A 25,420-nucleotide genomic window follows, 5' to 3' on the forward strand; every position below is an offset into this window, starting at 1 on the left:
TGTTATTAAAAATATCAGGAGACATTGAGGGTAGAAAACAAGTTACCGGGGAAAAAAGTACAAGGGTCCTGGCGACTGGTGGTGTTCAGGCGCAGATGGGAGCAGACGGGCTTGCCTTTGGCGCGCCGCTGCGAGTGTCCGCGCCCTGCTCCAGATTAAGTAGGAGAAGGACGAAAACAAGCTAGTACTCTAGTTGCTACTTCCGGTAGTGCAACCGGAAGTGGAATATTGCCCGGACCGACCCTCAGTACAAACGGTACGAGCCGTGACGGCCCGGGGTCTAAGGCAGTGAACTAGAGGCAAGAAGGGTGTGCAGCAGTTAAGAATACCAAAGGTACGGCGCAAATAATGAAAATAGCAACACAAAAATTAAAAACAAGGTTTCCACTTAGTGCTGCTAGGTATACATGCAGGCATTAGTCAAATGTTGGACTAACACAACAGTGGGCCCTCAGGTCTAAGGCGACGCTGCCTCACACTGAGTCCGCGACCTAACACCTTTTCCTTGCTTTCTGCATCTCTCCCTTTGTAACAGTGCCCCCCATTTGTGTTGACTCTATGGTTATTTAGGAGCAGGGGCACTGGACCACTAACTAGCTCCTGGTCCCCACCTCTTCTTTCGACTACATACTATATAAAGTGCCAGCATCCTACAGGAGGCAAAACGTGGAACAAACCTTCTCTACACACAAGGGCCTCCTCGCTTTTAGAACTCCGCAAGAAGATGAAGACCCGGCTCTTCAAATAACACCCGGCAGACGACCTACACATCTGCTCCAGCACCTGAATACCCTGGGGGAAAAGTAGTGCTATACAAATCCAAATACCATAACATCTTGATTATGGATGTCTTTTAATATCCAAGTAGGGATGCAAGGTGCGATTCTCTGTGAATCCAGTAGGGTCCATGGTGCCACTGCTGAACACTTTCTCACTACTAAAGAATATGCTTGTAAGGTCTGTGAGAGAACAAGGCCTGCATTTCACTCTCCCGCCTTGACAGATATAATGGTTTTTGGAGAGTTGATTTATTCATTGATTCAAACGGAGGTCTGAGCTAACTGCAGAAGGATGAAAAGTCCTCTCTCTCTTAACAAGAAGTCCTTTATTAAACTGTTTCAAATTATCATCATCATAGGGATGGTACAAAATTATAACAGAGAAGGGCTTTTGTAGTATGTTTTAGGGACTGCCAAGCTGACAGGAATTCAGGATTATTAGAAGCCTAATTTTGCCAACATACTGAGGCAGGAAGTAATGCATTCTTGGCATGTCCACAGATCGAACTCCGCTCCTCCTTCATGCACATGTATACAATGAATTAAACTATATGGCCCTGGAAGAGCTTGTTCACAGATATTTTGCTTCTTTCATAAAAGTCATTAAGTTTGGAGGAAGTAAAGACAGCGTTTTGCATGTATTCATTAGCCTGACAGTGAATGCTCTAGTGAGATCTTGCCTGTCACTTGTAAATGGCTGCATGGCTTTCTCTCATTTTGTGAAGCAATCCAAAAAATCTTTGCTAGTGAAGTCAGTCTGGGTAGATGATTATCATTTCTGTTTTGGAGCATTTCAGATTGATAATGGTCTCCAGAATAAGAGAAAAGAGGGAAGTGCAAACAGGAATAGAAAAGGAGGAGACAAATACTTAACCAGATGATTACTTTCATGCTCTCTTCAGAAAATAAGAATGCAAAGTCTCAGAATTGAACATTTCCTCTTTGGTGAAAGGCTCAGTTAGCAGCACCTCTCTCACTCATGTTGTTATCAATGCAGACTTCTGTTTACACCCAGAGCATTCTGCCCTAACATTGTTGATACTTGGAAAATGGACTTCTTGAAGGTGAAGATTTCCTGCAAGCTGCAAGTGTCTGTTTTGCCAACCTTCATTTGAGAGAATTTAAGAAGTACTTCCCTTTCTGCTTCATTCAATGGTTCAAGTTTTATACGTTAACTCAGATCAACTTTGATTAAATCAACTGCAGAAATTACTTCTAGGATTTTTTGACCAACACAGGAATGACAACTCTTCTCCGCTGTCAAAGTTTTAGGAAAGTTAAACAAATGAGGGCACCCAATTGATTACAGAGGTGGCTAACCCTGTAAATATCTCTTGAAAAGGACTCTGGTGTGAGGCTCTCAGTAGCATCATCTTGTGTTGCTCATCTAATATATTATGAGATAAAAGATGAAGGACAGAACACTATGATAGAATCTGCCGGATGATCAGGTATTGGGGATCCTTGTCATGAGGAGTTTTTACTGAAGAGGCTTCTGGGATTTGGCAGATTCGAGTGAGAGAAAGGTTCCAGCATGGGTCCTGATAATTAGAGACACAAATGTTTTAAGGATCATGCTGGAGAGTTAGTTTAGAGAAATTAATTAACGATTGGGTTTGACTGGAGGCCATATAACTTTAATGTATACCTTTCTTTAAGCTATACTGGAAATTCTGGGGAAGGTAACTAATAGTTTCTTACCTGTCGGTGTAGTTATGCAGCTTGAAGATCTTTCTGGATTCACTATGCTGTGTATTATTACGCAGTCTAGTGGTTGGGTCCGGAATCATAGTCTTTTCTTTATTTATTTTTTCGTAGCCCAGGTGGGCATTGACGTCCCACCTTTTGGTGTACTTCCTGTGACGTCGGCACGCTTCCTGCAGAAGCTCCCATCTTTAGGCACCCTCTTCGGATTCTTTTTTCCACCGTTTGTGAATTCTTTGGCAATGTTTTCTAGTTCTTCCTCCAAGTAAATGATTTTTCCGCTTTGTCTTTTAAGGTGTGTTTGTATATTGTCCTTGTATTTTCACCTTCTTCTCCTGCCTCATCTTTCTGGCAGAGGTAGGTGGGTTCGCTAGTGAATCCAGAAAGATCTTCAACCTGCAAAACTACACCGACAGGTAAGAAACTATTAGTTTTGCAGCGTGAATCTTTCTTGATTCACTATGCTGCGCATAGACTTTGTAGCGGTTTGTTATGTTTGTGGCGGCTGGGTGGAAGATGAGCGTTGGTTGTTGAATATATGTTGAAGCACCTTCTGTCCTACTTGTGCTTCCTTGTTCATTTGTATATCCACGCAGTAGTGCTTAGTGAACGTGTGCACTCTAGCCCTTGTTGCCGCCAGGCATATGTCTTGAATGGGTGTGTTAGCCAGGAAGGGTATTGTTGCTCCCATCTTCCTGGTAGAGTGGGCTCGTGCCCCCTCTGCTAGTTCTTGGCCTGCCTGTTTGTGGCAGAATTGTATAGTCCTTTGTTACTTTGTCTGTCTACCCAGGAAACTGCTTGCGAAGGACACAAAGAACTGCTCTGTTTTCCTGTGCTCTTTAGTTCTTTCCATGTAATGCATTACTGCTCTTCTAGCGTCCAGAGTGTGCAGTGCCCTCTCTGCGCTCGTGGATGGTTTCTGAAAGAAGCTTGGTATTTGTACTGTCTGGTTCGTGTGGAACCTAGACACCACCTTCGGCATAAAGTGTGGGTCAGTTCTCATTACCACCCTGTCATTGTGTATTTGAATGTAGGGTTCTTGCAGTGTTAGCGCTTGCAGTTCGCTTACCCTGAGCAGCGAGGTGATTGCCACCAGAAAGGCGGTCTTCATTGTTAGAATTTGTAGGGAGGCCTTATGGATGGGTTCAAAGGGCCCTTTCATAAGCTCTGTTAGGGCTACATTAAGGTTCCATGCCGGTGGCGGCATCCTCTTAGGTGGTACGATCCTTTTTGCACCTTCCAGGAATCTCTTTACTACTTGTGACGTAAAGAAGCTCTTTCCTGTCTCTCCTCTTGTGTAGGCTACTATCGCTGCTAAGTGTACTCTTAGCGAGGATGAACTTAGTTTTGCTCTCAGCAGGTGCCTCTGATATCTTAGCACCGTTGATTCCCTTATCTTCTTGTGTACTTTTTTCTTGCTGCACCATTGTGTGAACCTCTTCTATTTTGCCACATAGCACCTTCGTGTGGTAGGTCTTCTTGCCTCTCGTAGCACCCAAGGGTGCTCTCCGGTAGCCTTAGGTGTGCAAACTATGTCTTCAGGAGCCATGCAGCTAGGCTGAGGCTCTCTGGCTCTGGGTGTAGTACTTCTCCGTTTTGCATGAAGAGTAAGTCTTTACTTTTCCCGAACTTGTGGGGTGGTCCCTGTGCCATTTCCATTATTTGAGAGTATCAGGTCTGCCTTGCCCACTGTAGTGCCACCACTGCACTTGTTGAGTACCCTGTGTATCGGTGGCATCGGCGGAAAAGCTTATCCATAGGGCATTCCCCTGGGATCGTTCCCCTGGTTGCCTGGATGCGAAGTATCGGCATTTTGCATTCTGGTGTGTTGCAAATAGGTCTATCATCATTGTTCCCCACCTCCTGAATAGCCTTTGCGTTTCCTGTGCATTGAGCTCCCACTTGTGGGATGCTGAAGTCTGTCTGCTGAGCCAGTCTGCTACCACATTGTCCTTCCCTGGTTGGTGTATGGCTAGCGGGTCTATTTTGAGTGGTTTGGCCCATCTCCATATTTCCTGCGCTAGGTTGGATAGAGCGACTCGTGTTCCTCACAGTTTGTTGATGTAGAACATTGTTTTTGTGTTGTCTGTTTGTATCAACACTCTCTGGTTGTACAGTTGTTTCTGGAATGCCTTCAGGGTGAGGAACACTGTCTTCAGTTCCAGGTAGTTGATTTGTCTGACCGCATCTGCTGGAGTCCAAAGACCCCTCACCTTGAGCTTGTTCATGTGTGCTCCCCATCCCATCTGGGATGCGTCTGTGGTGATGGTCACCGTTTGGGTTGGTGGTGTTAAAGGATTCCCTTTTGTTATGTTCTCCCTATTCCACCACGTAATCTCCTCCTGCACTGCGTGCGTTACAACCACTAGATCTTCCCAACTTCCTGTAGCTTGTACATATTGTTGCAGCCATTCCCGGAATGGTCTCATGTAGAGGCGTATATTGGGGACCAGATGTATGCAGGACGCCATCATCCCCATGATCTTGCTCGCTGTCCTCACTGTCAGAGCTCGTCCAGTGTTCATTTGTCGCTGGGGAACACCTTGCGCTGTATGGTGTTGATCTGTGCACCCAGGAAGATCTTCACTTGCTCTGGTTCCATTGAGGATTTCCCCCAGTGTATGGAGAATCCCAGGTCTGTCAGTGTTTCTGTGACTCGCTGTGTGTGTTCCTTGCATGTCCTGTGTGAACTTGCTTTTATTAGCCAGTCGTCGAGGTAAGGGTATACATGAATCCCTTCCCTGCGCAGGTACGCTGCCACGACCGCAAGACATTTTGTGAAGACCCTTGGTGCGGACTTTAGTCCGAAGGCTAGGGCTGTGAACTGGTAGTGTTCTTTGTTGATGGTAAATCTTAGTAGATGTTTGTGCTGCCTGTTCATGGGAATGTGCAGGTAGGCATCTTTGAGGTCTTTGGTGGACATGAAGTCTCCGTCCCTTATCTGAGGAATTACCTCTTGTAGGGATGTCATTTTTTAATTTTTGTGTCGTTATGTATTTGTTTAGGAACCTTAGACCCAGGATGGGTCTTAGCATTTCGTCCACTTTTGGTACTAGGAAATAGTTTGAGTACACTCCCTTGTTCCTTTCTCTGAATGGAACTGGTTTGATGGCCTCCTTTCGGAGGAGTTCTTGTGATTCCTCTAGGAGTAGCGCTAGTTCTTTTCCTGAATGCGCCTTCCTTTTTGGTTTTCTGTTCGGTGGTTACTTTTCCAGTTCTATGCAGTATCCTAAATGTATGATGTTGAGTATCCATTTGTCTGTAGTTATCTTCTTCCACTCCTGGAAGAAGTGTCTTAGCCGGCCTCCAACTGGTATTACATGTTCATTGATGTTTGGTCCCTGTAACCCGCTCTTGTTGACCTTGTGGTGTTCCACCCTCGGAAGGGTTGTGTGGGTGGGCATGCTTTGCATGATGGAGTCACTTTGAGGTCGGTTGTTGGCCCCCTCTTCTCGTTTTCCCTCGTCCATTCGCCCTCCTGGGAAAGGACTGGCCCGAGGCTGGTACTGCCAGGTTTGTTTTTGCTGTCCCTGCTGTGATTGATTGTTGCCCTGGTAGGCCTGCTGGAATGTCTTGTGTGATGTTCCCAGCTGGATTCCTCCCCTTCCGTTTGGTCTCCATCTCGGGGTACACCCTCTTATCCATCGAAATTGTAAGGCACCCATGGACCTTGCAGTTTCATTTTCTTTCTTGAGCTGGGTGAGTTTTTCATCCACCAGTGCCCCGAACAGTGTCTCTCCATTGAAAGGAGCGCTCAGAATGTTGTTCTGTACTTCTGGCTTGAAGCCTGGAGATCCTGAGTCAGGCCTGCCTTCTTTCTGTGATTCCTATCATCATAGGTCTGCTGCAGCGTTCTTGATGACCATGTTATAGGCCCCAATGTCATCTGGCGGCAAAGGCCTCGAAGGATAAGTCTCCACAGGTTCTTACGGGTTTTCGGAGTCGAGGTCCTGCCATTCCAGGTCCTGTGCCATCGAGGATGCCGAGCCGAAACTCGTTCGCTGGTCATCCTCGCCTTCTTCCTCTTAGTATAGGCCCCTCTTCCTCTAGGTGTTCCTGGGGCTCGGGAGTTTTCAGCGGCCCTTCGGCGTCAAACTCCTATTCCTCTTCTATTTCGACAATCGGCGGCGGTTTAGACGGAATCGTGAACCTTTTCATTTTCTCGTCGAACTCTCTCTTCTTTTGCAGGGTGTTCTCCGTTTCGGTCTCGAGCCTTCTCTTTTTCCTCTCCATCTCGGTGGCATGTTCGGCGTCAAGCATTTCGGCCGATCTCTTCGACTTAGTCGTCTACGTCGAAGCGACCTTTGGGTTCTTCTCTTTCGAAGTCGAGCAATCCTTTTTGGGGACGTGCTTCGACGACCTAGGCTTTTCGCCGGTCTTCGCCGCCTGGGAGTCCTTTTTCAAGGATCCGCTGGGCTGTTTGTCCTTGGATGCAGCTGCGGCCGTCGAGATTTTCGGTGCCAGTGCTCCTTTCGAGGACTTATGACTCTGTTTTTAAAGAGTTTGACTCGGGCTTTCGAGAGTCTGTTGAGGTTTAGGGGTCGACGTCTCTTACCTCTTTAAATGTCTTCTTATCGGTCTCTACGACCGTGTTGTCATCTGGTCCCTCGGCGATGCGATCCTCTTAGTCACTGAAGAGGCCCAGGTCCCGAAGCGATGGAGGTTGGCTCTCCTCTGTCTCTCTCTAAAACCGAGTGTCTTTGGGGTGAAGGTGGAGCAGGCGTTGCAATCCTTGCTCTCGACGTCAACCGGCAAGCAGAGATTGCATACCAGGTGCTGGTTCTTCTGCGCGTATTTGTGGTGGCTGTTACGGCAGAATTTAAAAGGTATTTTCTCCATTCCTGCGCTCAGGGGGCCTCCTGTGTGCGCATTCTCCATTGGACGTCGAAGATCTTGAAGTTCTCCTCCTTCTTCGTCGTCCCGGCTTGGTGATCTTGTTCCTCTGTATCTTCTCCAATCTTTTCTGTGTAAAATTAGACTTTTTCCTCTTCTTTCCTCCAAAAACTCTGGAGTCTCTCGGTGGCGATCCAGACCCAACGGCGGAAAGAATAAACTGAAGATGGCGTCCAACGGTGGGAGCTTCCTCAGGAAGCGTGCCAACGTTACAGGAAGTACACCAAAAGGTGGGACGTCAACGCCCACCTTGGCTACGAAAAAAAGACAAAAAGAAGAAAGAAAAGACCACGATTCCGGACCCAACCACAAGACCGCGGAATAATGCACAGCATAGTGAATCTATAAAGATTCACGCTGCAAAATTATGTCTTCCACCCGAAAGATCTCTGCTGGAACAGATTCCAGATTTACATAAATTATCAATTTAGTTTGAAGGATGGCTTGGAACCTTCCAAGGTGGTGGTGTCCTGCTAGCGTGAGTGCTGAGTCAATTACAAGATCCGGAGAGCTACCTGGACTGTACTCTATTTTGATTGGACCTGAATTTTTTATTTGCCCTCGGTCATTTAGGTGTCAAGGACTCTAAAGTTGCCTGTGGATAAATGATGGGCCAACATGGTTTTGAGGCTGGGATAAACAGGAGGAGGTTTGGTAGTCTCAGTCCATGCCTTGTTTCGTTCTTGAAGCTTTCTCAATTTCTGTTGCTGTTTAGGGGGTCAGGCTGTAGAGTAAAGTCGTCAAAAAAAGTCTGAACGATTGTCAATGTCTCAACATAAAGCAAGAGCTTGAAAGCAACCAGTGGTTCAAAATAAGCCGGTCACGATGAAGCTCACTTGGTCATCAACACAGTGTGACAAGGGGTGATTGTGCTTAAACATTGTTGGACCATTGATGTGTAAGATAAGGTCCCAAGGCTCTTTTCTTGCTCTCTTACTGGCTTGAGAAGATGAAAGAGATGGACTACACACAAGGGGAATTTTTCTTTTCTGGCTGACCCATCTCGGTCATCATTTCCCCGCCTTTCACTCGTCTTTGGTTTGAAAATCTTTAGGCTTATTTTTCCATGTGTCATACTGCCCTACAAATCGTGTAAAAACATTTTTTTTTTTTAAAAGGTCAAGATAGTAAAAAAGTAATAGAAATAAATATGTCTACTTTCTTGAAGAACGAGTTACTTACCTTTGGTGACGTCTTATCTGATAATTACAATTATCCCCAGGCTGGATCTGGAAATTTTTCTTGAGCAGTACCACTGCATGCCAGTAGGTGGCGTCCTTCAGCTCCACAAGGCGCCTACGATGGAAGTGACATACGCAGGGCCATAGAGGTGCCAGACCAGCATGCTGTCAGTTTATTTTCACAACTTTCCACGCCAGGATCACAGAGCCACAAAGAACACTGCCCACCAGTGAGTAAAACTAGGGCCCTGAAAGGGGAAAACACTGCCCCTACAAATCCGTTCACAGAGTGGGGAGGATGGGTTGAACGGTAAATATTCTGCAGCCAGACAGAGTCTCTACCAGATAAGGAGTTACTTAAGGAACGTAACGTGTTCATCCGGTGGAGGCTTCTAACCGCAGATGCCTTACATTAGAATAGACACCTTAGTAATACCTCTCTGGAAGCGGGTCTTCAAAACAATGTCACACCAAAAATTCCTGCAAGACCAAACGCGCAAAGTGCTGGTCCCTACGGACCGGACTGTCCAGGAAGTGGTTTTTGGTGAACGTGTGAAGAGAGGCCCACGTTGCTGCCCGTCAGATGCCCAGGAAGGGACTCAGGGTGCTGGTTGTGAGACGTCCAGTAAGTCGTTTTGTTCCAGAAATATGGTGAGCGGCTGATTAATGGTTTTCTCAAGTACTTGGGCCAAGTAGGGGATTAGGGAGATCCGACAATTTTTTAGATCGCTGGTGTAGGAGAGTAGGGTCTGCTTCCTATAGTTAACCCTACTTTTTGCTGTGATTCACTGGTTTTTCGACTTTAGTATGGCTGTGGTCCTGCTAATCAGACCCACAGCCTAGCTGTTCTCGCTCTAAATTGATACCATGTACTTTAGGTACATACCAGATTGGTTACTGGGTAACCCTTGTGAGCCCCTGTATAGTGTACCTTAGGTACCCAGAGCATAGGTGCACCCTGGCCTACCAGGGGCTGCAGCATGTATTGTGACACCCCTGGTTAGCCTTGCAAACTGACACCACAGGTCCGTACGTACAGCCTGGGTAAGGTGGTGTAATCACCCCTTACTTAGATATAGTATACCAAGAGAACATTGCAGACTTCGGGTTGAATGTCAAAAGCTATCAACTGTCACTGCTCAATCTCCACGCATGAAGGCAGAGCAATGACTGTTTCAGGTGGAGAACCCTCCCCTGCTGCTGCGATAAAAGATCCTATCAAAGGGGCAGCCTGATCAGAGGACTGATGGTCATGCTCAACAGCTCGGGATACAAAACTCTCCGAGCCCAGTCTGGAGCCACACGATGACTTGGACACGATCGTGCCTGATTTTCTTGAGAACTCGCAGGAATGGTAGGGGCGGAAATGCATACAGGAGGCATGAGCGCAACCCTAGAGGGAAAGCGTCTCCGAGCGAGAGTCGTTGTGGAAACTCCAGGATGTGAAACTGCAGACATTGCATGCTCTCTGCAGTTGCAGACAGATCAAACCCAAGGCTCTCCCCATTCTTGAAAGAGGCCTTGCACCAATTCCTGATGGAGACACCACTTGTGATCAGCTAGGTATCTTCGACAGTTTGCTCACACTAGCTTTCAGAAATCCAGTCAGGTGTAGAACCACTGTTTCAGCCATGTCCAGAGACGTCCTCTTGACAAAGGGTCCACAACGCCACCACACCCTGTTTGTTGCAGTACCACATGGCAGTGGTGTTGTCTGTGAACACCTGCACTAGCATTCACTTTATAGAGGGAAGAAATGCATTCAATGCCAGCTGGATCGCCTGGAGCTTCAGTAAATTGATGTGGAGTCCGGATTCTGCCTGGAGACCTCTGATCTCCACCTCTCCCAGATGGCCGCCCTATCCCAGGAGTGACGCTTCTGTCACTACTGTCAGATCTGGTTGGGGAAGGGAGAAGGGTCTGCCGGTGACCCAATCGCGGTTTGTTAGCCACCACTACAGATCTTTTGCAGTTTGTTCTGAAATCCGGACCACGTCAGAGTGATTCCCCGGATGCTGCATCTACTGGAACTTCAGGTTCCACTGCAGAGCTCACATATGCCAGCATGTGTCACAAGCAGAATGCAGGCGAACACGAGGCCCAGCAGCCTCAGAATTGGTCTCGCCAAAACCTATAAAAGAGGCTGAAACATCGATATTATGGCCTGAATATCCTGTATTCGGCATTTGGGAGGATAAGCCCGAAACTGCACCATGTCCAGAACGGCTCAGATGAAAAGGAGAGTCTGAGAAGGAGTCATTGTGACTTCAGCACATGGATAGCAAACCCTAGTGAGTTCAAGAGGTCCACTGTAGTCTGGAGGTGGGAGAAGAGTGCCTGGGATAAGCCTTGGGAAAACCTGTCACCTCTATGTACGCAGATGAGCTACAAGCCCCGCATTCACTTTGGTGAACACCCGAGGGGTGCTAGTAAGGCACAAAGGTAGCATGGCGAACTGAAAGTGCTCGTGACCCACACTGAACCGCAGTTAACGTCTGTGGGAAGGCAAGCCGGAGATGTGAAAATAAGCGCCATTCAAGTTAAAAGCTACCATCCAGTCTACCAGTTCCAGGGCAGACAGGACTTGAGCGAGCGTGAGAATTGTGAATTTCTCTTTTTTGATTAAGAAATTGAGAGGGAACAGGTCTAGGATAGGACGAAGGCCTCCGTCCATTTTGGGTACCAGAAAGTAGCGGGAATAGCAACTACGACCTACTTCTGATGCCAGCAACCTCTCTATGGCCCCCTTGGCCAAGAGAGCCTCCACTTCCTGGCAGATTAAGGATAGATAGTCCTCCGTCAGCCTGTCGCAAGTGGGTGACATGGGTGGAGGGGTAGTCAAGAAGGGGAGGGAGTAGCTGTAGGGAGATGCCCCTTTTTGCATAGTTGGCTCCCACTTTTTGCCTGATATCTGATGCACCATGACAATGTGACCTGGTTCGCTGCTAATGAGGTACCCAGTGCCTGTGTTCTTTCCCAAAACTGTACCCGTTTCCACAATTTGCACACTTCTGGCCCACATGTTGTCCCATGTAAGAGGGACCAGTGGTACCAACGGCCTTGAGACCAGAAAGGGTCTCTAAGGGCTGCAGCATGCATTATGCCACCCACAGAGCCCCCTCACCAAACACATATACACTGCCATTGCAGACTGTGTGTTTTGGTACAGACAAAACTTACGTCTTGACACATGACCACAAATACTGCCTGTGGCATAGGTAAGTCGCCCCGCTAGTGTCCTCACAGTCCTAAGGTCCACAGGTGAGGGCATAGCTGCATGAGCAATATGCCCTTACAGTGTCTAAGACCATTCTTATGCACTGTAAGTGCAGTGGAGTCATATTGAGTATGTGGGCTGTGAGTTTGTCATTACGAACTCAACAGCTCCATGATGGCTTTACTGAATGGTAAGAAGTTTGGTATCAAACAGCTCAGCATAATAAACCCACACAGAAGTATGGGCTGGATTCATTACAAAATGCACTCAGAGGGCATCTTAGAGATACCATCTGAAAAACTACCAAATCTCTGGTGCGCAGTTGAATGGTCTGTACCAGCCTGCCACTTACAGACATGTTTGACCCCTGAGGTGAGAGCACTTGTGCTCTCATGGGTCAGAAACAAAGCCTGCTTAGGGTGGAGGTACTGCACACCAAGGAGGAACCGTATTCAAGACGGTGAGCCTCAAAGACTTCCTGACCATTGAAATGCTAGCCAGGGCCCCCCAACTAGTGGAGATGCCCTCCACCCTTGACAAAGACCAACTTTTGGCAACAAGGTCAGTGGGAAAATAAGTAGTCAGGAGAGGTGTCTACCCTCTCAGCCAGGACCCCCCCCCGCCCCCAAGGTGTCAACACCTGAAGTGACCCCTCTCCATAAACATTCCTCCATGTTTGATGGAAGGATTTTGGCCAAAAATGTTACAGGATGCCCCTCCCCAAAGGGAGGGGACATACAAAGGGTGTAGTCACCCTAAAGGTAAGTAGCCCAAAGGATACTACCTGGGAGTGCCTCTAATGCCCCTAAATTCAGTATTTAGGGGCACCCCTGAAACTTGATCCTCATATTCCTGAAACCTGCGAAGGACGAAGAAAACACTGAGCAGCAAAGCCTGAAGACGTCTACTGACTTGACCCCAGCCCTACTGGCCTGTCTCCAGCTTTAAAGAAGACAACGCTTATCCTGTTGCCAGCAACTTCCAGAAGCCTAAGGAAGACTGCCTTCAACAAAGATCAGATCTCCTGAGGACAGCGGCCCTGTTCAGAAGAATTCAACTACAAGGACTCCAGATCCAGCTGGAACCGCAACTCCTGCCCACTCTGCACCCGACACACACAGCATGAGTGAGTGGCTCACCTGGCCAGTGAAGTCTACCCAGTGATCCTGACCTCAACAACATCGGTGGCTGACCTCTCCTTGGCCCCACGAAGACTCCTGCAGCCTTATCATGAAGGGTCTACCTGACCGTGACCAACAAAGAAAATCCGACACCTAAAGGCATCCCTGCATCCTCAGCCACCTGACTTTGGGGAGCCAGCCGACGGTACTCAGAAGTCCACCAGAACCTCTACTTACCTGCCCAGCTGCTGGTCACCTTCGTCCAGCCTCCTGGTCCGAGCCTGCAGCCTCTTTGTCTGATCGAGATTTCCATTTGCCTTGCATTAGGTGCCCGCTGCTGATTTGTACCCTGCACCCGGTTAACCGTGCCACCAGTGGTGTATGGTTGGTGCTGCCTTGTGGCCCCCCATTGTGCTTGCTCTCACCCTCAATACTTGGCCCCTGCAACCGATTTACTTACCTGCAAGCAGCGTGGCTTCAATCACCCCTAGCTCCACTGAAACGCTTCTGGCCCATCTTCGAATTTGACCTCTGCATCAGGCCACTTACCTGAACCTTGCCCTCTGATTACCGTAAACCACAAAGACTGGAAATGTAAGTTGGGTACTCATCCGTGAAACTGCATTGTTGTTTTCCTCCTTAGGTTAACATTGAACAGTCTGAAAATTGCACTGTCGAATTTTGAAAGAATAAAGTATTTTTCCTGAAAAACGTACTTACCTTTTTGCGAAGATGTTGGTCTTAAAATAAAACTCAAACAAAGGTTATTTTTATAAAATTAGAGTAGATCTCCTTTTTGAGTCGTGACTCATTCATTGGTCATTGTGTGCACAACAAACGTCTTACACTCCTCTGTCTTAGGCCTGAGGCTTCTTGTCCACACTACCACAAATAGAGCACTTTGAGATTGCAGTGAGCCATGTACACTTCTGGGGGAATCTTTAGATCTGTGCACGGTGTAACCACCTAGTGGTACACCATATACAGAGCCAGCTTCCTACATAGCTGAAGAACCATACTGAGGAAAGTGCCAACATCAGAGTGATAAGGCAGGACGAAGTTATCAGCCTCCAAATCATTTTCCCCCAAGCACCTGTAAGCTCTACTGGAAATGTCTAAAGATCAGTGAGGCAAGAAGATCCCCTGTAGACAAGCAATATTTACACCTCAAAGGGGATCCACCAGAGGACTGACCTCAAAGAAGGCATGAAGTTCTGCTCTTGCACTTGCATAATATTTTTGGGACTTCAAGGACTAAATCGCACCAAAAGGCAGCTTGGAGTACTGGCACAGTGATTGTCTCAAGAAGATGAAACACGGTTTTGGGCCAATGTGGAAGGGAATAGGGCCCCCATGTTTTCAACCAGGATCACTTAAGAGATCCGTCCTTTTCAAAAGCCTTACCTAAAGAAGGTAAAAGGGACTGCCTCAAGGTTCCAGATAGAGAGATCATGGATGTAAAGAAGCTGAGGCTTAGGGGCCATGTTTGGACCCCTGACACCACATGCAGAGGAAATGCAGCTCTGATTGAAGTCATCGTCTTGTGACACTATCAATAGTGCTTTAACCTCAGGATCATTCGAGGTGATATTTGCACTCATTTTGGTTGAAAGTAATGAGGAATGTATTTGATAGCGAAAAAGAGTTCTGGACCTGCATCTGTAAAGCACAAACGTCTGAGAGCTATTGCTATGGTTGCATGTGGCTGGGGTAGGGCTACTTTGTGGTTGAGGAAGGACTTCTTGCTGACCGAGTTGACATTATCAAAAGCACGAGGCTAGGTGTCTGAGTGCCTAGTGTGCTACAATGTACAGTAAGTGAATATGCTAGTGTGTTGGCAGGATAAAGAGTAGTACCAAACCTTTGAGCCTTGTACCACTTGATTCAGGATAATATCCTCTAATACTTAAATACATTTTAAAACAATAAAGGACACTGATCAATTAGTTTTGTTACCCACCTATAAAGTTATTGAACATCAACAGAAATCTTGTTTGCAGGTGACGTGTAAGATGTTAATCACTTTCTCCCATTCCCATCATGCTTCAGTACAATTTCACACATTACAAACAGAATAACAATCTTAATTAGTTTATTGTGCACTTTATTTTTTACATACCAAGTACTTTTCGGTGGCTTCTTGTCCAACTGCATTACAGACATCTCCAAAGTTAGCAGCACAAACCTGAAGAGTAGCATAAAGATAGCACAATTACTCTAAAAACATGACTTTGCCTTTACTGTTTACTATATATATATATATATATATATATACACACACATATATATATATATATATATATATATATATATATATATATATATATACACATATCACTATATTATATTACACAGTGGTGGTCGACGCAGTAGTACTGGATCCGCTGCACTTTCCAGTGAAAATACATTTTTTGATTAGCCTATAAATGATGACACTGTGGACGGATTAGCACCACATCTGGTTATCTCTTTGAGCAGTCATATAAGGTCAGTCATGGCAATTGTTGTGCAGGGAAAAAAAGGTTACGTGGATTAATGGATTAAAAACAGATGTGCTATATCATTTTAGCTTACAGAGGAAATTTGTGTTGAACCGGAGCCTCAACGGGAGCAATGGAAGCTGTTGTGCTACAGCACCCTCAAAATAAACTTGCTGAAACTCAGAAGGAGAATAAGCAATAAAAAGGCCTTGAAATGTTCCGTTTATCTAGCTGCATTTGATGGGGTTTCAAAGACAGAGGCTAAGTGGCAGGCAATGTCTCGCAAATTACTACCTACTTAATGGAACAAGAGGGAGGACGCAAATTAGGAGTCCCATAGATTACCACGAAGATAATAATTAAAAATTGAAATGAGGATGCCTGTCAATAGGAACAACACGGGCAGCATAGGGGAGATTGTCTTCTATGTATCCTACCAGTGACAAACTGAGGTAAGTCAATAAGGAAGCTAAGGTAATCGAGTAAAATAAGTGAGATTGATATATATATATATATATATCAATCAATTCAAGAATCCACACTTTATTCCTTGCATCCAAGGCAGTATGAAAGAGCACGAACTCGAGTTGCATCAAAAAGGATTTTATTCCGTGACCGGAAACAAAAAAGTAACGACGAGTTTTGGGAGACTTCCCTTGCTCACGAGTCAAGTTGTGTGCATATCATTAGTTTAAATAAACAAACATGTGACACCATAACAAACAACAGACTACCGTGCTTGTCAACATACGGTAGTTGGAATGTGTCTTTCTAATATCAGTTTACACATATTCTTTTGTTTAATTCAAACGGAGATGTAAATTATAATCTTGTTTTCAAACAAAATCATTGCCAGCAATTTTTGGCTTAAACCTCGCCGTGTTCGTTGCACTTATGTCAATAAAGTTATACAAATTCCTTTTGGCTTTCTCTTTGAGCCATAATTATTTGAATCCGCTTATTTTATAAGCAATAGACGATTGCAATTTTCAAAGTGGGCTACAACGATTTCCAAATTAATTTTCACAGGAACGGAACATATCAATAAAGTTATACAAATTCCTTTAGCTTACTTTGAGCTGTAATTGTTTGAAACCGCTTATTGTAAGTAACAATCGATGATTGCAATTTGCACGTACTGCCCCAGTGGGCTACAGCGATTTCCAAATTAATTATCAAAGGAACATAAAATATCATCTTTCAGATAATTTGCAAAGTGCAGAACAATCAAGTCTTATTTATAATGAACAGCACCTAATCCTGCTGTTGTTTATGTTATGGTGTCACATGTTTGTTTATTTAAACCAATGATATGCACACAACTTGACTCGTGAGCAAGGGAAGTCTCCAGAAACGCGTCGAGTTACCTTTTTGTTGCCGGTCACGGAATAAAATCCTTTTTGATGCAACTCGAGTTCGTGCTCTTTCATACTGCCTTGGATGCAAGGAATAAAGTGTGGATTCTTGAATTGATTTAAGGGCTCGCCACCCAGCACGAGCCTCTGTCGAAAAGAGGAGGAGTCAAGGCGTCGTTCAGCGTCTGCAGAACTTAATGATTTGATATATATATATATATATATATATATATTGGTCGGTGAACAAGCCTGCTGGGCAGGCAAAACATGTCTGACTTTTTACCAGCTGACGTATTAAAATACTTTACCAGACAACATGTCAAGTCAAGTCAGTAAATTTATATAGCGCGCTACATACCCAGAGGGTCTCAAGGCGCTTGAAGAAGGATGGGGAATTACTTGTCAAATATCCACGTTTTAAGTTGCTTTCTGAATGCTAGGTGGTTCTGAGTAAGGCGAAGGTGAGTGGGAAGTGAGTTCCAGGTTTTAGCTGCCAGGTAGGAGAAGGATCTACCTCCCATGGTGGCCTTGTTGATTCGAGGTACAGTGGCAAGGGCTTGGTTGGAGGATCGTAGCTGGCGAGGGGTGGGTGTAGAAGGACAGTCGTGTGTTGAGGCATTCAGGTCCGGTTTCGTAGAGTGCTTTGTGTGCGTGGGTAAGGAGCCGGAAAGTAATCCTCTTATTGACCGGGAGCCAGTGGAGGTTTTTCAGGTGACCAGAGATGTGTTCTTTACACGGGATGTCTAATATGAGCCTGGCTGAAGCGTTCTGGATGCGTTGGAGTTTTTTCTGGAGTTTTGCGGTGGTACCGGCGTAGAGGGTGTTTCCGTAGTCCAGTCGGCTCGTGACCAGAGCGTGGGTGACTGTTTTTCTAGTTTCGGTGGGGATCCAGCGAAATGTTTTTTTGAGCATGCGAAGAATGTTGAAGCAAGATGAAGAGACGGCGTTGACTTGTCTGTTCATCGAAAGTGAGGAATTCAGGATGACGCCCAAGTTCCGTGCGTGGTCCGTCGGGATGGGTGCTTTTCCGAGGGCCTCTGGCCACCAAGAGTCGTCCCAGGCGGAGGGGGAGGTGCCTAGGACGAGGACTTCTGTTTTGTCTGAGTTCAGTTTCAGACGGCTGTGCTTCATCCATTCTGCTACTTCTTTCATTCCTTCATGCAGGTTGGTTTTGGCAGTGTTAGGGTCTCTGGTGAGTGATAGGATCAGTTGAGTGTCGTCTGCGTAGGAGATGATGTTGAGGTTGTGTTGGCGTGCGATGACCGCAAGGGGGATCATGTATACGTTGAAGAGGGTGGGGCTGAGTGAAGATCCTTGTGGTACGCCGCAGATGACTTCAGTGGCCTTTGACTTGAATGGTGGAAGGCGGACTCTCTGGGTTCTTCCGGTGAGGAACGAGGTGATCCATTCTAGTGCTTTACCTTGGATTCCGACGTTTCTGAGGCGTTGTAAAAGGGTGCTGTGACAGACCGTGTCGAAGGCAGCGGAGAGGTCGAGGAGAATGAGGGCGACTGTCTCCATTGTCTAGTAGAGTTCGAATGTCGTCTGTTGCTGCGATAAGGGCGGTTTCAGTGCTGTGCTTGGCTCGGAAGCCGGATTGTGAGGAGTCGAGGGATTTGTTGGTTTCGAGGAAGGCGGCGAGCTGGTTGTTGACCGCTTTCTCGATGACTTTGGCCGGGAATGGGAGGAGTGAGATAGGGCGGTAGTTTTTGAGTTCGGTGGGGTCAGATGTGGGTTTTCTCAGGAGGGCGCTGAGTTCGGCATGTTTCCATCTTTCCGGGAAGGTTGCGGAGTTGAGGGAGCAGTTGATGACGTCTCGGAGGTGCGGTGCAATGATGGAGTCTGCTTTGTTGAAGATGTGGTGAGGACATGGGTCTGTGGGGGATCCTGAGTGGATGGAGTTCATCAGACGGATGGTGTCTTCAGTGGAGATTGGGTTCCAGTCATTGAGTATGTTCAGGGGGGGTGGGGGTCCTGCAGGGGGATGGGTGGGTTGGTCTTTGGGTTGGTTTTCGAAGCTGTTGTGGATGTCTGCGATTTTGTTGTGGAAGAATGAGGCTAGGGAGTCGCAAAGGGCTTGAGAGGGGGTGATGTCGTTGGAGTTGGCTGAGGGGTTGGTGAATTCCTTGATGATGTTGAATAGTTCTTTGCTGTTGTGTGCGTTGATATCTAGTCGGTCCTTGAGGGCGGCTTTCTTGGCATTCCGGATCTGTTGGTGGTGTGAGCGGGTGGCGTTTTTGAAGGCGTCCTTGGTGCTGGTGGTTGGGTGTTTTTTCCAGGCCTTCTCAAGGGAGCGGCAGAGTTTCTTGGATTTCTTAAGATCATCGTTGAACCAGGAGGCCTTCTTGCTGTCTGGTTTGATTTGTCGTTTTTTAAGTGGTGCTAGGATGTCGGCGCTGTTGGATAACCATTGGGTGAGGTTGGTGGCTGCTTGGTCTGGGTTTGAGGAGTGGGCTGGGGGGTTTTGAAGAAGAGACTAGGAGATCTGGTCGATGGTGATTTTGTTCCAGTTTCTTTGCAGAGTGGGTTGAGGGTGGTTGTTGGATGTGGGCTTGTTGTAGGTAAAGTGAACGCAGCTGTGGTCAGTCCAAAGGAGAGCTGTGGTGTGGCTGAAGGAGACATGTTTGCTGGAAGTGAAGATGGGGTCGAGTGTGTGACCTGCGATGTGGGTGGGGGTAGTGACAAGTTGTTTAAGTCCGAGGTTGGCGAGGTTGTCCAAAAGGGTGGTGGTGTTGCGGTCGTTGTTCTTTTCAAGGTGAAAGTTGAGGTCTCCCAAAAGGATGTAATCCTCGGAGGGGAGCGCGTGTGGAGTGATGAAGTCCGTGAAGTCTTCACTAAATTGCGCGCGGGGTCCTGGTGGTCTGTAAAGGAGGGTGCCTCTGAGTGTGGTCTTGGGGTCGATATGGATCTGGAAGTGAAGGTGTTCAGTGTTGGCGAGATTGGCGTCTGAGCTGGTTGAGATGCGGATGGAGTTCTTATGGACGATAGCGATACCTCCTACTGTGTGGCCGGTTCGGTCCTTACGGATGATTTTATATCCTTCCGGGATGGCAATGGTGATGTCTGGGGCTGAGGAGGCGTTCATCCATGTTTCTGTTAGGAATGCGACGTCCGGGGAGATGGTGTCTAGTAGATTCCAGAGGTCGATGGCGTGCCTGTGGACCGAGCGGGTGTTGAGAAGGATGCATTTAAGGTGGTTGGGGTCGGATATCTGTTGTGTGTTCGTAGATGAGGAGTTGATCTTGGTGCCGTCGAACTTGCAGGAGTAGCAAGAGAAGGGTCCATGGGTGTGTCCAGGAGCGGCTTGGACGCAGATGGGGGAGCGGCCGGGGTTAAGGGCTAGGAGGGCGGAGGAATCATAAGTGATGCGGGGGGAGGGTGGAGCGGGGGCCAGGGGGTCTGGCGCTGGGCGCGGTCCAGGCGCGGACGGGCGTAGACAGGCTTACCTTTGGCGCACCTTCAGCGCGGCCGAAGCGCGTGGACGCTGCGCGTTGGAGCATCAGGCATAAATGAAGTGTGGAGGGGGCGGAGCGTGGGAGGGTCAGCTGGGAGGCGGGGTCTGGGAGGAAACACAGGAGAAACCACAAACAAGTCGAAATGGCCGCCTAAAATGAAATCGAAAGTGGGGCACAGCCGGAGCTTCAAACAAAGATTCTTTTTAGTTCTTGGAATTGCTTTGATATATATATATATATCTTATTCCTGTGTAGAATATTGTCCCAACTATAAGAGGACCGGAAACGGACAGAAAGTGACACTCGGGCATAGACCATTGGTACGATTACTCTATAATTACACATTGGAATATGACAAGATCAGCTTTACATATCTAAAGTAAGTCTGACGTGGCAACCCATCATTCATTGTGTGGAGTCACTATTACAGTGAGTTTTAAGTTAGAACAGTTATCCCTTTTTTTGCAGATAAAACAAGTGAGATCCGCACTACATGTGTCAGTGAAGGGGAAAAGATATGGATACATTTTTTTACAGTATGTTAAGAAAACATCACATATATGTGAAACATTGATAATAGGAAGTTACTAATTAGCTCCTAGATCCCAAATAACAACAATAGATATATAAAAAAGAAAATAAGAACAATGGCTCATGAGGGAGCTATAAAGTAGTAGTTCAGAGCCTTTTTGTTAAATAACGAGGAATGACTTTGAGGAATGTTCAACTGCTAGAGGTGATTCATGAATACGTGATACGTGAATATGCGAGTGGGGAAAAATGCAATTCCTGTAAGAGGGTAAATTTGAACAGTTGTAAATGCACGGAAGAGGAGTAGGAATTATAACAGTTACACACGGAGCCAGATTTAAGTAAACTTGCCTTTTATCACTGTGTATTTGAATATTGTTCTATCTTTTTAGATAAAATGATATCTTATAATACTTTTTCCTGAAGAAGGTGGGGTGAACCAACTCAATATCACAGACATGCTGAGTCGACAACATGTGATGAGATTTGTTTTCCTTTTTATATTATGGTATTCGTCTGCTCTTTGATTGTGTAGATCAGAGGAATTTGTTCTTACAAAATATTACATTACTGTATTAGGGAGATATTTTATACTGATGGAATGTTGCATAAAATATGAACAATGTTTTTAAAAAACTTTTAAAATTGATACACTATTGTATTATATGAAGGCAATACTGGATACAGTATATTTTTAATTCTGAGAATAGTTATAGACTGAAGAACGACTGATTTTATTGAATAAATTAGACATTTTTACATTAAGCAGTGGTGAGTATATTGAAATGAATGTTGGATTTCCCTTTGATGATGTATATGAATGTACAGTGGTGCCAGTAACAGTGTGAAACATAGAAAGTATCCTTCCTAGTTTTTATTCAGGGCAGCAACTCTGCTGATAAAATGCTAGTACCCAACAATCTGATCTCTTAATCCTTTGACAGGTGTTGTGCATTTGCTGAGGAGAGAGAAACGTGGGAGAGTCAGTGTTTGGGAGCAGATGCTTCTTTAGCAGAGTTACATCTACCACTGTCCTTACAGTTGTTGTCCCTGTATCCTCTGCCTTCCTGGGAATCAGGAAGCTGTTGGACTGTTGTAATATTTTAGCACTAGTAGGATTGCGCCTGCCCGCAGGCTGTAGCATTTCTCCCGCTAGTGGATTGCAGTCAGTGAAGAGTGCCACTTGGTGTGGCAGACTCTAAGGCATTCATGGATTCACAATCTTAATGGCCACCTACATTTTCCCAAACATCTCATCTATTTGGGGGACTAACAAGATGTTCCCCATCAAAAGAGATGTTAAGGAGGTGTTGCTGGACCTCAGGTACAAAACAGAAGACACAAAGCCATTTGGGGTGATGGAACAAGATGCTCGTATTTACACTAGGATAAGTATATCTACGCTGCCCAGTGTGCAATGGAACCGCGCTGGAAATTATCTTTCGTTCCGTGACTAGCTCCTCATCTCTTTTTCGGTAGCTCTAAAAGAGGGTGCTGCAATAGAGACTCCATCTCCTACCATTGCTATCTGTCATGTCTCAACTGCAGACTCGCCAATGGGTGGGTACACCAACCACGCTTTGCCTACAACACTGAGAAGCTTATTCTTCTTATCTTGGGAGGGGTCTCAAGTTGCCTAGGCAAATGCCCACTTCCTTGCCGTATAAACAATAAGAGCATCAGGGAGGACCTGGGTTCTATCTGAAGGCGGGTTATTAGGAGAAGCTTTGAACTTTTTTGGATCCGTGGGCGTGAGCACCTTGGCCTTGATGATCTAGATAGTTTGGCCAAGTGAGGCTCTAAGCCAGAGTTATCTGCAGACTAGAAGTGCTGCTGTATTTTCAAGCATGCCCATCGCCTTTCCCTTCGGTACCCTAGTCTTTTTAAACTGAGGCAGAACTCCCGGGACGACTTCTTCTAGTCAAGGAAGAGGGGTAGGTTGCACGCACCTTGCTAGTTCGCCCATGGATATTCAGCATTGTACCATGAACAAAAATGAAAAGGTGTGCATTCCATCATCCCCTAGAGTCTGCATTCTCTGAGTTGAGCTTCGCAGATATCTAAGAGGACTGGACTGAGTCGTAGAACAGGGCTGAGTCAGCTACCTGGGCATCAACGCAAAGCAGTCAGTCGAAGAGAAGTGGTGTAGCAGTTGGAGAAACACACGCAATGATTTTTCTCCAGTTGGTCTCAAGGCGTAGAATACTTAGGCCTAAAAAATCCACATTGAACAAGTTGATCTCTGAGTTGTTGCAGAACATGTCCAAACTAGATGACAGAAAAAAATAGAATGTGGAGCTGATGCCAACGTGCAATTTGAACTAAGGGAGAAGTCACATAAACAAGTCATGACTTGGAGCTTTTTTGGGCAGTTGTAATGTATGTTTATTACTACATCGTCCCTAAACAACATTTGTGGCACACGTGTTTTCACTGGCATTATACACACATCTCTTGTGACACACATAATAATATACATATTAAAAATATAAACTACATATATTTGTGTTAGAATGTGCTCTAATCAACGCAGTATACCTCATCACCACTCTTTGTCTCTCCTATTAAATCCTGCATTGGTGAGTTCTTCTCTTTCGCAGAAATATAAAAGTCACCAGCAGACTATCATTTAAAAGGTATTGTCAATGGTAGAAAGATGCTTTTTCTAGATAATGGAAATTAAATCTGCTGAAAAACAGATTTAATGACAATCCCAGTGAAAATGGAATCTGTGATGATCATCAGCTCTATCAGATGAAGGGTAAAAGACATTTAGATTTTACTTAATTCCCGAACTCCACAGATCTCACTTAACTACAAGTGCAGTGAGAATGGAATGCTACCATTCCAACTCAACTGAAGTGTCTTACTAAGTTCCCTTTACCTCTCAATCGCATCAAGTTCAGCACCCATAAAACACAGACTTAACTACTGATATGTCTGTTAACTTACCACATACACATCAGGTTCATTGAAACCTCAGTGGATTCACTGATTAGTGAGCTAAACATGCACTTTCAACCTACATCATTAATAGGTCAGACCTGAACATAAGCGGATATGTCAGAGTAAGCCGTTCCTTTCATTTTTACCTTAAAGTGCACAATATGTAAGGTAAGGTGTATATATATATATATATATATATATATATATATATATATATATATATATATATATATATATATATATATATATGTCACTCCTTAGTTTGCTTCGACAATCTCCAAGCCACAACTGAGCAGACATAAATGTGTTTTTCTTTTTTCAGATTTTATTTGCCTTCCTCCATAACGTGTTTTGGCCGCATAGACGGCCTTGATCACATGACATGTACGCAGCATACCGTTCCATTTACATACAGCGTTTCTATTAACAGAGAAGCAAGACTTTGATCACATTACATTTTTTCTGCTTCTTAAATAAAGTGCGATTTTTAAATTCATTGTAATATTTTAAATTATTCATCCACTATTTACTCTTCTTAGATACAGTTCATATTTTTAGTAAATTAGCAATTCATTATTGTATGCAAAAATATACTTATCATATTAATTCACCTTAATACTCAATTGCAAGTGCCTGTTACTGATAATCTAATTTCCAAATTTTTCATGTTTAGGTCTCGCCTGGCATTAGCAGCACAAATGCGGTGCTCTCGCCATACGAGAGCCTCTTGGAATCAATATGGTTTCCGAAAGGGACTTGAAGCCCCGCCCCTTCTTTCCATTGGCTGGCGTCATAGCTGCTGCTAAACGCAGCCCTTCTATTATGAAGGAGGCTTTTTAATCCCTTCTTGTTGCCGCTGTCCACTTTTAGCCCCGCCCACCAGGACTGGCTCTTTTATTGGCGGCGTGACACTCTGTCCTTCATTACTCCGTGTAGGCACTATGTTTATCAGTACAGAGATAATACGATATAAACAAGCGTCAGGAATGCGCGAGAGCTTGTTCCAAGATGGCGTCTATGAGGGAGAGCGACACTGGGTTGTGGCTGCACAATAAATTGGGATCCGTGGAGGAGCAATGGGCGCCGCCGAGTATTGCCTCCCTCCTTACAACCTCAGTCATCGACAACATCCGTCTCTGCTTCCAAGGACTGTTCTCAGCTGTCAAACTGAAGCTGCTCCTCGGCATGCTGCATCTCCCCAGTCGCACAGTGGACAAGGTTTTTTATTTTACTTGTTTTACACTGACAGCGCGCTTTATCTTTTAGTATGGTGGCACCTTTCTTTTGTTCTGCACCGCACTGCTTGCCCAACTATAATCAGCTTGTTATTGAAGTGGCATTTTTTCGTTTTTATCATGACGCAGAGACTCGAACCGTACGGCGCAAGCTTTTCGGACGTCTAATCTTTCAGCATACCATGCTCAGGCCAGACTTCGGTGGCACAGCACGTTGCGAGCTCAGAGCAGTCTTCCGCCCCCTCGCCCGGCGCACCACACTGCTCCCAGCGAAGTGAAAAGAAACACTCAGACGATGGCACTCTCCGGTCCCCCTCCCTTCAAGCTCATGTCATTTATAAATATTAAGTGTAAACAAGTTAAGGTTACCATATTGTTCCTGCTTACATTTCACATGGTGTATCTTTTATTGTGGCGGCCAAGCAGTATGTTCTGCACGACAACTCACCTGCCTCCATTTTATTAAAAGACTAACTATACTTTAACTCTCAGAGCGGAGCCCAATTCACGAGCGCAGCGCTTT

At 45.7% G+C, this 25,420-nt stretch overlaps 1 protein-coding gene across 2 annotated transcripts in view; it reads right to left on the reverse strand.

Moving 5' to 3' along the window:
* LOC147706079 (serine/threonine-protein phosphatase 4 regulatory subunit 1-like) overlaps positions 1-25,420 on the reverse strand; it is a 342,243-nt gene that overhangs the window by 117,954 nt on the left and 198,869 nt on the right. For both annotated transcript variants that reach the window (XM_086932523.1, XM_086932522.1), the window contains one exon: positions 15,015-15,080. In XM_086932523.1, the coding sequence (XP_086788649.1) occupies positions 15,015-15,080 (66 nt within the window). The remainder of the gene's footprint in view (positions 1-15,014; positions 15,081-25,420) is intronic.

The sequence above is a fragment of the Lissotriton vulgaris genome, chromosome 7, assembly GCF_964263255.1.
Source record: "Lissotriton vulgaris chromosome 7, aLisVul1.2, whole genome shotgun sequence".
NCBI classification, from domain to species: Eukaryota; Metazoa; Chordata; class Amphibia; order Caudata; family Salamandridae; genus Lissotriton; species Lissotriton vulgaris.